The sequence below is a fragment of the Kryptolebias marmoratus genome, linkage group LG7 (assembly GCF_001649575.2).
Source record: "Kryptolebias marmoratus isolate JLee-2015 linkage group LG7, ASM164957v2, whole genome shotgun sequence".
Taxonomy (NCBI): Eukaryota; Metazoa; Chordata; class Actinopteri; order Cyprinodontiformes; family Rivulidae; genus Kryptolebias; species Kryptolebias marmoratus.
This window is the reverse complement of record NC_051436.1, coordinates 16,185,392-16,198,203: the sequence shown is the minus strand read 5'-3', so window position 1 is coordinate 16,198,203 and position 12,812 is coordinate 16,185,392. Positions and strand designations below refer to the sequence as shown.

The 12,812-nt window shown below is 40.8% G+C and overlaps 1 protein-coding gene across 1 annotated transcript; it reads right to left on the bottom strand.

Moving 5' to 3' along the window:
* Positions 1-8,527: 8,527 nt before the first annotated feature.
* Positions 8,528-10,167, bottom strand: LOC108242256 (histone H2A.Z). The gene is made up of 5 exons (XM_017426998.3): positions 10,013-10,167; positions 9,658-9,735; positions 9,417-9,530; positions 9,209-9,338; positions 8,528-8,855 (listed from the first exon to the last, which is right to left on the bottom strand). Exons 1-5 carry the CDS (start codon positions 10,013-10,015, stop codon positions 8,794-8,796), a joined length of 387 nt encoding a protein of 128 aa, XP_017282487.1. The 5' UTR covers positions 10,016-10,167; the 3' UTR covers positions 8,528-8,793.
* Between the last annotated feature and the right edge of the window lie 2,645 nt (positions 10,168-12,812).

Here is a 12,812-nt window from a genome sequence, read left to right as displayed (position 1 = left end):
GCGAATGTGGCTTCTCGGGCTAATGGATTACTTTAAACTACTTTCCTTCAAGAGAGTGGAGCTGACGGAGAGGAGGGGGCACGCAGGAAGAATGGAGACGGGGCGGGGGTGGGGTGGGGTAAATGCTTCAGAGTCCAGGCGAAGCAGCAGGACATCCTGTTTCAGCTTCCAAATACCATTTCCTTCAATAAAGAGGGGAGACCTTTGAAATAATCCCTCATAGAAGAGACACAGAGACATTGATTGTCACCCTGGCACAAGGCCAAGACCGAGAAGACCCCCCTCCCCTCCCCACCCCTGCAGACTCTCTGGATGGCAGTCAAAAAGCAACTCAAGGAAGTCCTTAAAGCTCAATGTTAATGAAAAGTCTCTCCTTCTCTCCTTCATCTTACTTCCTGACTGAAGCTACACCGCTTGGAGAAAAAAGTTCTCTTTGGTTTGAAGTAACACGATGGATCCAAGTCAAAAAGAGCAAAGTGAACAAAACTCACATTCCCTTTAACTATTGTCTCTTTACAGGAAATATTAACCATGGATAGTTTTTGTTTTTCAACTTTAAGGACCATCACACAGAGGAAACATGGACTGTGGTCACATGAATCAGTATTTTAGATCTTTATTGCCTACTTTGCTTTAAAGCTCCAACCGTTACCTTCAGAATCCTCAGCAAGATCCTCCTGAGAGCGATCTAAGTGTCCGATGATCGCAGTATGTATACACCTGTTCTGATAGACACCAGAATGAACAGCAGTTTAACAACTCTAAATAGTGTGAACTACCACCAAGCAAAATACATCATGAAGACCACATAACTCTCCACTGAGGTTTCGTCCACCAAAACTCAAGGAGTGGGTCAAGAGGGCAAAATACAGAGACATTCCTGAGAGGAACTTGTTGGAGTTTTCCAGAGTTGGAGATCCAGAGACAGGGACAGTCCACCTTCCAGCAGGACAACGACCCTAAACTCTCTGCTGAAGAAACACTCCACTGGTTTAAGGAGAACCAGTTAAAGGTCTTGGAATGGTCTGGTCCAAAACCTGGACTTTAGTCCAACTGAGAGTCTCTGGTTTGATTTAAAGATTGTTGGACTCAAACAGCACCATCCAACCTGAAGGAGCTGCAGCAGTTTGGTCATGAAGAACGGACATAAAGTCCAGGTTAGATGGACGGAGATTATGGAGACAGACCTGAAGAGACTTGATGAAAAAGGTGGTGACACAAAGTATTGGATTTTGGGGGTTGAATCCAAATGCAGACATCATTTTTCAGTTTTATATTTTTAGAGATATCTTCTCAATTTAACTTTGTTAATCTGAAGGGTTTTTTTCTGTGGAATTATTATTTTAAAACAATAAATAAATATCCATTTAAATTTCAGGTTTTAGGGCAACACAACAGAAAAGACACCAAGAGGGATGAATCTCTTTGCAAGGCACCGTAGGGGGAACAAACAGACCTGGAGGGCCCATCTCATGTAAGTCAGCTGAACCAGCTGTGTTCAAGTGTTTGGGCTGCTGTCTCTTCCACTGGGCCAATGACAGCAACATGAAGACCACCAAAGCCTCCCCATTTAGTGTTAGCCCCCCCTCCTCGAACGCTCAGCTATTGTCACCAAATTTGCACAGAGCTGCGATAACTCAAAGACACTTATAGTCCTCTTTCGAATCGCCCGTGTTCCCCATTTCCCCGCTGCGGCCGATCGCCTTGACCTTCTTGTCGGCTCCCCTGTGGAATTCTGGGTGGTGGGCTGGTCTGCCATTCTCCCTTCCCCACCCTGCCCCACGCCCTCCTCCTCCCCCCGCTCACAAAATGCATACAAATTAGCCTTTCAAATATCAGATCAAGTTATGTAAAGGACAAAAGCAAGCAGACTTCAAAGGGGAGGGATGCTGCATGCAGACAGTGCCTCTCTGAAAGCAGTCAAGGCCCCCCAGACCCTGTCTCCACCTCCTCTTCCTCCAGCCTCCTTTGGGCCCCCTGCACCACCAGAATGGATCCAGTCTTTTGGAGCAAATCCCAAACCTGGTCTTTGATTTTGGCAGGCTTGGCACTGCTCCTTCCCCTTCCTCCAACGCCCCCCTCACTCGCTTTGTTCCTCTTGATGGATCTAGGCAGGCCGGCGAACCGTGACCCCTGGCAGCCCACCCCGTCTGTGTGAGGCAGCACACACTCACACACACACAGACAATACCAAACTGCTACAGAAAAGGAGGAGGAAAAAAATGTCAACAAACGTTGGTGAAAGCATCTGCTGCTCCGAGTCTCATCCCTGACACAGATTACGGGAGCGGAGAGCGTCGCCGCTGCCTTCTTTGTGTGTCTGTTCTGATAAGTTAGCCATGTGTGATGGTCGAGGAGGAAAGTCTGGACCCATTCAGCTGCCCCGAACCACCTGCCACCGCATGGACCACAATGTGAACTTGAACATGGAAGAGGAAGGAAAATACAAAACCCTTCAGCTCCCAGGCCTCCCGGCGGCTGCTTCTTTTTTTTTTCTTTAAGTTTCATCAAACCCGGTTTTGTATCTTTAGAGTTCACAGTTGAAAGTTGTTGGGGTTTTTGTTCTCTCTTTTTTTTATAGTAACAAAAATCAGCAAAACATTAAAGGGTAGTAATCCTTAAAGGAATGCAAACTGCCCAGCACCTTTCATGCCAGAGTTTTAAACTAAGATCATCTGATGAGGAGAAATGAGGGAGCTGTTGCCAGTTTGGTCAAACCTTGAAAATCTAATGTGCAATCTCATCATCGTGAAGTTTCATGTGTTCCGTTCACGCTTAGAGTATGTGATGTAGTTGACTGTCAGCTGCTACAGCATTAAATTTGAGCTAAATAGCTGTAAATCTGACAAAGTTCTCTGTTGGTTAAAACTATTTCCTGTGGTTCCCATCTTGAACTGGACTGACTCCAAAGGAAACCAGTTGCAGATGTGCATCCAATGATTTATTTCTGAAAGTTTGATTGAAATCTGTCGAGTGGTTTATGAAACATTTTGCTAACAGAAAGGTTTGACTCTAACAGTAAATGTTTCTAAAAGCTAAAATTGGTAGGATAGTAGCTAAAAGTTAAAAAGAAGAATGAAGGCATAAAAAGCAAGGGCCCTGGATTTCAGGGAAGAGTGTTCTTGAATGGACAAAGATCTCAATTTATTTCTATGGGGAAAATGTTTATAATAATAAATAATTCAAAAAGTATACAATTTACAACTACTCAAAATCATAGCACACTATTTCCAAATAGCACAAAGTAAGCAGAAGTAGTTTGATTCCAAAAAGCATCTGAATGAAATTTAATTTGGCCATCTTGAATGAGGTTGACTCTAACAGGTAAACGGTTGTAAATGTACACTCAGTGTTTACTTTCTGAAAGGTTTATTAAAATCCATAAAGTGGTTCATGAGATAGTTTGCTAAAAGACAAACAAGGTGAAAGCCAACAATTAATGCTAAAGTTTTAGGCAAAGATCTTGTGCAATGAGTGGTCCTTGGGGTATGTGCTGTAAATGGCTGTCAGCTCCAACTACACCAAATACCATCACAGTATCTGTAAAACTGCTTGAATTACAGCCATTTTTGTGTTTTCCAAGGTCAGTTGGCTGTGGCGGCCATCTTGAATTGGGTTGGCTCCAAAACTTAATCAGTAGTAGACGTGCATTGTTTGATCATTTCCTGAAAATTTGATTCACATTCATCCAGTAGTTCATGAGATATTTTGCTAACAGACACCTGTAGTTAATGTCAAAATCCGTTAGCGCTCAGAGTATGTGTTGGGCATCCTTCTCGGCTCCTACCACACCAAACTTTAGGCTAATAGCTGTAACACCGACTAAGTTACAGCTGTCTTTGTTTTCGAAGGTCAGTTGGCTGTGGCGACCATCTTGAATTATGTTCCCTCCAAACGTTAGTCAGTTGTAGATGGACATGCAATAATCACTCTCTGTGAGTTTCGTTTAAATCTGTCCAGAGCTCTTTGGATAAAAAGACAAATATAAGACAAATATGCACACACACACACACACACACACACGCAGACTTGGGCAGAAACATTATCGCCTTTCGGGTGATAACTAAACACACAAAACTCGCAGCCTGTTTTTTTTTTTTAAGCCCAAGTCAAAACAATCCTTTATGCAATAAACCATCAGACTGTAAAGCTGCTCTCCAGCAGCACTGCTGTTAATGCTTGCAGTGAAAGGCCAGCAGAGCAGCGGTCCTCTTCACAGACGGTTAATTCGGGATCTAACTCATGAAGACGTGCTGTTCGGAGCTCTGTAGAACCCAATAAACGTTCCGTCAGTCCAATGAGAACAGATGTGCTAATGGGGTCCAGAACAGCACCGCAGAGACCGCAGAGACCATCCAGCCTGAAGGGAAGAGGGTGAATGCTGCTGCTTCACTTCCTGCACTTTAATTAGAACCAAATGAAAGGGACACACACACACACACACACACCACATACCACTCAGTCTGCTCCTAATTGACTTAATGGTTGAGTGGTGCCCTGCCTGGCTGGATCTGGGCTGGGGGTTTTGGGTGGGGTGGGGTGTGTGAGTGTGTGTGGGGGGGTCTCATTAGCACTTTGCTTTTCACCGGGCCTGCAGTACAGATTTATCAATAGCTCAGCAGACAAATGTGCTTGTTAAAAACTCCAGAGGTTAATTATGGATCAGCGGCGGACATTTTGAACTTCACTGCACCCCGTTTGACCTTTGGAGAGGATTTTCTTCTGTACAAGACCTGAGCCGGGCTTGGTACTCTGCCTACATCCGTCTGTGTGTTCTCCTTGAAATCCCTTCTGCTGAAAGGCAAAAAGAGGGCAATAATTTTGTTTGGCTTGTGTCTGTTAGCAAACTATCTCACGAACCACTGGATGAATTTAAATGAAACTTCCAGAAAGTAATCATTCCATGTTCAGCTACAACTGATTAACTTTTAGAGGTCCCCCCCCCAGTTCCAGATGGCTGCCACAGCTAATTGACTTCAGCCAACACAGAAAAAGCTAAAACTCAGTCAATGTTACAGATACTGACCTAAAATTTATCGTGGTAGTAGCTGAGAGAGATTCCCAACACATACTCTAAGGACAACACATTGTGCAAGATCTTTGCTTAGAACTTTAACATTAACTGCTGATGTCATCTTTGTTTGTTTGTTTGCAAAATATCTGCTGAAACACTAGAGGTATTTCAATGAAACATTCAGAAGGTAATCACTGAATGTATGTCTGCAGCTGACCTTTTGGAGTCAATCTAGTTCAAGATGGCTGCCACAGCTAATCAACGTTAGGCAACACAAAAAGGGTTATAACTAATATTTGATGTGTTAGCAGCTGATCATTCCCCAGAGCAAACAAAAACACTGAACTGATAAACTTTTCTTACCTTTCTGTTTAAGTCGTAAAGTGTTTATTCTGTTTTGAGCCCTACGAGGCTGTTTGTTCATTGTTATAAATTGAAGTGAAATTTTATAAGGAAAGCCACTTCCTGTGGAGGTCACCTGATTAGACACAAACCAGCCAACAGCCCGACCAAGAAAGCCCTCAGCTCTTTAAGCAGCTCCGCTACGACAAGCATTTATTTATCCAAACCTGTCATTTTAGACACGTGCAATATATAGTATTCCACCAAGTCAAAACCATCCGTACACCGAAAGAAACTGAAAATCTGGTGTCTGAATTTTGTTTTTCTTTCTTTGTAATAATGTACAAGCAGCAGATCCAACTATCAGAATCTATTAGAGGTGTCCTGAAGGTTCTGGATGTCTTGTTGCCCCTGAGATCATTTTCTTCACTTCGTTTTCCCAATCAGTATTTCCTCCCAGCTGGAGCAGAATGAAGGGTGGACCCAGGTTCTGTTTGGGCTCATTTGTCCAGTTACAGAACCAAGTCTGTCCCATATGTTTGATTAGTTCAGACAGGACATTAAGACCCGCTCCAGCGCTGCGTGCCAAGCATCCAAAATTGAAGGGCTTCCTTTTTTCTCCCCCCTTCCTTCTAAATACGTCACATCTGATTTCATGAACACATAAGATGCTTTACTCCTCGCACACTGAAGACTGTTTTAAGTTTATTTTTTCCTTGTGTCAGATCAGAAGTTGGTGTGATTCGTAAGTCTCCATTTTCATAGTGAGAGATCTTAACAAAAACATCTCTTTACCCTAAAAGATATGAAGCCAGTTTATATTCTTTTTTTAATTTACCCTTTGAATTAACAAAGACTCCCCGTCATGTAATGGTGCTAACCTGTAAAAACAATCTGATGACTGAAGGCCAAGTTCGTGAAAGTGTTCCAGTCCAGTTATTAGGTTTTTGTTTTTTTATCCCAAGCTTTTTCTAGATTCAAATTTTTGGATTCCTCGATTGATTTCTGGCCCAGTTTTACTTTCTAAATACAGAAGTTTATTACAAATCAATAGTTACTTTTACAGTAGTTGGGCTTTTTTAATGTAAACTACAAACAAGAAGAAAAAAAAAAGAAAAAGATGAAGAAAAACTCCCTGGTTGCTGTAATCCCCGTTTTTCAGTCTAAACATTATAGGCTTCACTTCTTCTTTCACCTGAGAGACATCTTTCTGTGAAACCTCGAGAGGTGTGTGAGTGTGTGTTTGTGTGTTTGTGGTTCCTGTGTAGGAGATATACAGACAAGGACAAATTTGTTGGTACCTTTTCATTAAAGAAAAAAAACCCTACAAAGGTCACTAAAATAACTTCAGACTGACAAAAGTAATCAAAAAATTTTTTTTTCTAAAGATTAAGTAATGAAAACCAGTTTTGCTTTTGGGTTTTGGTTCAACAGAATAATTTTAAAAAACAAACTAATGAAACTGGCCTTGACAAAATGGATGGTACTGATTCTGTTGGACAATCTTTGGAGGCGATCACTGCAGTCAGGTGATTTCTGTACCTATGAGACTTCTGCACCTGTTCACAGGTGTTGTGGCCTAAACTGCTCCATCTGCCTCAGGTCTGAAGGGTTCCTCCTCCAGATGTTTCAGCTCCTTCCACAGATGTTGAACAGGATTTAGATCAGGGCTCAGAGGCCACTTCAGAACGGTCCAATGTTTGGTTCTGAGACATTCTTGGTGATTTGGGTCATTATCCTGTTGGAGGATCCATGACCTGAGACTGAGACCAAGCTTTCTGACACCAGGCAGCATGTTTCAGAGCTCATGGGACTCACAAAAAGCTCCAGTTTTGTCTCATCTGTCCAAAGGACGTTCTCCCAGAAGCTTTGAGGCTTCTTAATATGCATTTTGTTAAATTCCAGTCTGGCTTTCCTAAGATTTGGTGTTCTGCTCTGCCTTCTTCTTTGGCTTCACTTTGACTCAAACAGACTGATGCTGTGATCTGACTCTGATGACCTTTGACCTTGGACTTTACCTCTAATCCCTTTGGAAGTAGTTCTGGGTTACTATTTGTATTTCCGTCTCTTCAATTTGTCATCAGTTTTCCTCTTGTGTCCACGTCCAGGGAGGTTGTCTTCAGTCCTGTGGACCTTAAACTTGTGAATAATCTGAGCAGCTGCAGTCAGAGGAACATCCAGCTGCTTGGAGACGGTCTTATAGTCTTTAACTTCAACATGCTGTCAATCTTTGTCTTTCTAAGCTCCTGAGACACCTCTGTCCTCAGCTTTCTGTGCTCCATGTTCAGTGTGTTACACACCATGATACCAAACAGCACTGTGCCTACCTCTCACCTTGTAAACAGACAGACTGCTTACAGAACTAAAGACAGCTGTGATGCTGATTACAGGACACACCTTAGTCTAACATGTCCCTGTGAGCAAATTATCTTTCAGTCTTTTCAGAGGTGCCATCCTTTTTGACAAGACCAATTTCATTAGATTGTTTAACCAAAATTAAAATGTCCTTGTAGGTAAATTAGATTCAGTCTTTTCCATCCTATTGGTCTAGGCCAGTTCCATTATTTAGTTTTGTAAATCAATTCTGTTGAACCCAAATTAAAAAGCAGTGATTGATTTTAATTAGTTGATTTTGCATTCATTTTAGTCTGTTTCAAATTTTTTCAGTGATCTTTATGAGTTTGTTTTCTTTATTGAAAGGCTACAAACCTGCCAATATCTGCAAACCTAAACTATTCAATCCAAGGCTTGGAATCTTTGTGAAACACTGGAAAACAAAAACCTGACCTTTCAAGACTGCCATGGCAATCAAAAAGGGAGTCTTGTGGTATTACTTTGCCATCTAGTGGCAGTCTGATGTCAGTTTGGGTCAAAGAAGCCACTTTCTGAATGAAAACCGTTTATAAGCACAAGTTAAGTTTATAGAATCAGGAATTATGTGTAATTTGTCATTTTACTGATGAAATACAAAAAGGAGCTTACCAAAATGTGTATCAGTATCTAAATGATTTGAACAAAATAAAAGCTGAGAAAACTGTTCACATAACTCTACCCATACGCAAACTGTAATTATTCTACCATTAAAGCAGCAGATCAAACACTTTAACAGTAAACACACACACCTTTTCAAAATGCAGGAGGCAGCAGCTTAGCCAAGAAACACAAGAGGAGAACCAGAAACAATGCCCAGGAAGGGCTTTATTAAAACACCACTTTAAACATGGGAATGCCACAAAAGCTGGATTTAACAAAAACAAACTGCAGCACCAGAAGAAGGAAAAAAATAAAGCTTCTCTGAAGCCACTTAAACAAAAAAAAGGAATAATCATAAGTAAATGCAAGCTCAACCATAAAAATCCTAAACGTGTTTGAATCTAAGACATTTAACCACTCAACGCAGACTTTAATCCTGAGACGACACGACGGAGCATCTCAGGTTATACAGTCTTCTGCTGGCCCTTCTTTCCAATCAGAGACTTGTGGATGTGAGGAATGACACCTGGAACGAAAGAACATTACAGTCAGAAAACAAAAACAAACAAACAAAAACATCACCTTCATGCAGGAGACCAAAACATGCATCTGCGAGGCAGGCAAACAGACACCCTAATGACCCTCAGGAAGGAGGGGGGGGACGATTAATCTGCAGGTGCATTTAGCTCATAAAAAGGAACATCTCATGTAGTTTCAAGCTTGGAACTGTACGCTCCAGTTTTGAGCTGAGAAAGCTCTTCGGATGTAAGTGAAACAACCTTTACAGAACAGAACCCCTGCAGCTTAGTTTAAAGATTTCTTTTTGGATGCTGTCTGTAAACTCATACAAGCTTATACCAAGACAGAACAACTTCCTACCTCCACCAGCGATTGTGGCTTTAATCAGAGAATCCAGCTCCTCATCTCCTCTGATGGCGAGCTGCAAGTGGCGTGGAGTGATTCTCTTCACCTTCAGGTCCTTCGACGCATTTCCTGCCAACTCCAGAACCTGAAAAAAAGCCCGGTTTTAGAGCCAACCACAGAAGGAGGTGATGCCTAAAGAGTCCAGCAGAGGTGAAAACGGTACCTCAGCGGTGAGGTACTCGAGAATAGCCGCGCTGTACACCGCCGCTGTGGCGCCCACCCTGCCGTGGCTGGTGGTTCTGGACTTCAGGTGTCTGTGGATTCGACCCACCGGGAACTGCGAGGGGTGGAAAAAAAATCGATTAAAACAGGCCCTAAGTTCCGCGTATGAAAGGCAGTCGGAGTAACCTTTGAGACGCCTGGCGGAGAGAAGCGCCAGAGCAATGAATGAAAACTGGACAGACCTGAAGTCCTGCTCTCTGAGAGCGCGAAATAGCCTTTGTCTTGGTCTTCCCGGAGTCTTTCCCAGCCTTACCGCCAGCCTGGAAAAGCACAAACGCACCGTTCACGGTTTACAGCAGCCGAACCGAGTATTACTCCACAGCATCACGAACAGAATTCATCTCATATTCGGTCTTATTAGCCATGCTACCGCTTTCTCAATGCGATCAAATCGGCTAGCATGCTAAGCTAACACAACGGCTAACACTAACGGCTAACAGCGATTAAAAAAAACCATAATGTGTCGTTTAATGATTGTTTTGAATCGGTACACTGCTGTCATGCGGTTGAAAAACATAAATGACAAGCAAAACTTACCATTTTAATTTTTTCACAAATAATTTCTTACGCCGCAGTCTACAAACTGCCTTTCTCGCTACCGTGTTTAGCTACTATTAGAGCCACTAACCCCGCTTTTCGACACTCCTCCATCCAACCTTTATCCGGGTTACTGCCTCCTGCGTTATGCGTCATCGTGGCTTTCAGCCAATCAACAACAAGAGAGCACTCTCATTAAAAAGTGGCTTTATTGGTAATGTAGTTCTTTTGTTTGAACAATCCTTTCCACTTTTCAGATTGAATAACCACTGACATATGGAGATAGCATTGAATGCTGTCGCTCATATGTTATTTGCTCATTTGTTATTGCCTGCCACTGAAGGCAAATGGATGATAGTGTTTTGTTTTTGCAGTGTTATATATATGTACACACTTCATTTACAAGGTTTTACACGCCTATAACTTTATCCCTTTTTATTGAAAGAGGATCTTAGTGAAAAACTGCATGAAAGGAGGCGGCCAATATGCATTTTTTTCAAGGAATACTAGGCCTTCAATTTGATGTAAAAACTGATCAAAATAAAACACACTTGTTTTCTATCTATCTATCTATCTATCTATCTATCTATCTATCTATCTATCTATCTATCTATCTATCTATCTATCTATCTATCTATCTATCTATCGATCGATCTATCGATCGATCGATAGATATCGATATCTATCGATCTATCAGGTCTTATCTATCTATCTATAGATCTTTTTTATTCATTAACCAAAAAACAAATGACAATAAAGTTGACCACATGACCACAGAATCTGCATATTTACTGTTTTATTGTGTTAAGCTTGATTATTTTTGTTGATATAATAAACTTTTCATATGAGCAGTAAATTAATAGCCTGGTTCAGACAAACTTGTTCAATGTTTGGCAATGTTCCTGTTGCGAACCTGTTTAGGCTGTACTTTCTGTTTATGACCACTTGATGGCAATGTTGGTCGCGTTTTCAAATCAAGTCCGATTTTTACAAACACATTCAGTCTTTTTATTGTTATATTTTTAAATTTTATGTTGTACATTCAATATTGTACAGTTATGTCGTGTTTAGTTTCAGTTTAACATTTAACTATTATTAGTAGTTATTAGTTATCAAAATAATAAATAAAGTAACACCTGAATCTGAATGTGAATCATTAATTGACACAAAGTAATTAAGAATACATTTATCTTTATTTTTAATTCATCTTTTATTTAAACCAAAAGTTCCTAGTAAGATATAACATCCCTGGGAGGAAATTTGGGTCAGGACGATGCTGTACAAAAAGTCAAATACTGAGTGAACTACTTTATTTTTGTATAATGTATTTTTTTTCTGTTACATTTGCTTTGAAGTGTTGTTGACAGTTCATTTCAATAAAGTAATAATTTCTGGGCTCAGATTATTTGGTATAATAATAAGAGTTTTTACTCTATTTAAGGCAATGTTATTGCTCACCAGTCTTGTTCGTTCACTGACGTATTAAATGAAAGGTTTGCTGTGGTTGAGCAACGTGCAACTGCAGCACAAACACAAGCATGTAATCTGTCATTATTGGGCTTGAGGTGAGTCTATGACATCATTGTTTTTAAATGTTGTGTTTAGGCTGTCCACACAAAAACACAACAGTGGCTTTTAAGGATTTTTTCACTTTGGAACCTGGTTTTAAAAATTACTGTTTGGGGGCTCCTAAAATGTAATTTCCAAATAAACAAAAGGCTGAAACAACAAAAAACAATCTTAGTCTATCCACAAAAAGCTGTTCCTGTGTGAACGAGGCTTCAAAATAGCCAAACTTTGTTGTCCAAATGGAAAACTATTTTTGTGAATGTGCAAAAGTTTGTAATGCTTCAGCCATGAGTCCACAAATAAACAGCATTTTAGGAGCCCCAGAATGGAATTTTAAAAAATATGTTCCAGAGAGAAAATTTTTTAAAACACCAACTTGGTGTTTTTGTGTGGACAGTCTAAAACAGGGGTGTCAAACTCAGGGCCCAGTGCTTTATGCTCAACATCTTGTTTCCTGTTTTTGCTGTATTTTCCTGACAGCGTTGCAGCGCCACATACAGGTGTGGTGTAGTTGCTGCAGCGTTTTGGGTCGTTTTGGGCATTTTTGTTCAGATGACGTCATTTCTGAAAATGGTGTCATGTTTACAAGGATTTTTAGAAACAACAAATAAAATGATATTTTTAGAAAAGCTGCATTTTTGTGTGGACAAGGGTCTACAACTTTACCTACTGCATGATAAGTCTGTTCCTTTTCTGTGGCTGAACCTATTTCATTCCCAGAGCTGACGAGGTGCAGGTGATAGACATGTCCTGGTGCATAAAACGTTTAAAGTGACACAAGCTGCATTAACCTTTCCATGACATTCATGTAGTATTTCAACTTTTTCCTGCTTTTATGCTGAAATCTAACAGCCGATTATTGTAGAACCACTTATCTGTGTTCTGTCCACTGTCTGCACTGCAGCGGGTCTTATCAGAGGGTGGAGGTTGAGTCGGTGCCGTCACAATATCTGTGGCAGCTGGAAGAACAGTTACACGAAAAGATCAAGATTTCAGCCATATTCTTTCCTTCCCAATTTATGTCAGCATTAATGTTTAACAGGCTCCAGTCAGTGTGTCTGTGTGAACATGATAAGGTTGTCTACAGGTGCTGGTCATAAAATTAGAATATCATGAAAAAGTAGATTGATTTCAGTAATTCCATTTAAAAAGTGAAACTTGTATATTATATTCATACATTACATACAAACTCATATATTTCAAATGTTTATTTCGTTTAATTTTGATGATT

Bases quoted from the DNA above. Each gene is read 5' to 3' on its own strand.
- LOC108242256 (XM_017426998.3), bottom strand. The intron at 9,339-9,416 runs GTACCGTTTTCA...GCTTTTTTTCAG, and splicing joins TCGAGTACCTCACCGCTGAG to GTTCTGGAGTTGGCAGGAAA. The intron at 8,856-9,208 runs GTAGGAAGTTGT...CTTTCGTTCCAG, and splicing joins AGCCACAATCGCTGGTGGAG to GTGTCATTCCTCACATCCAC.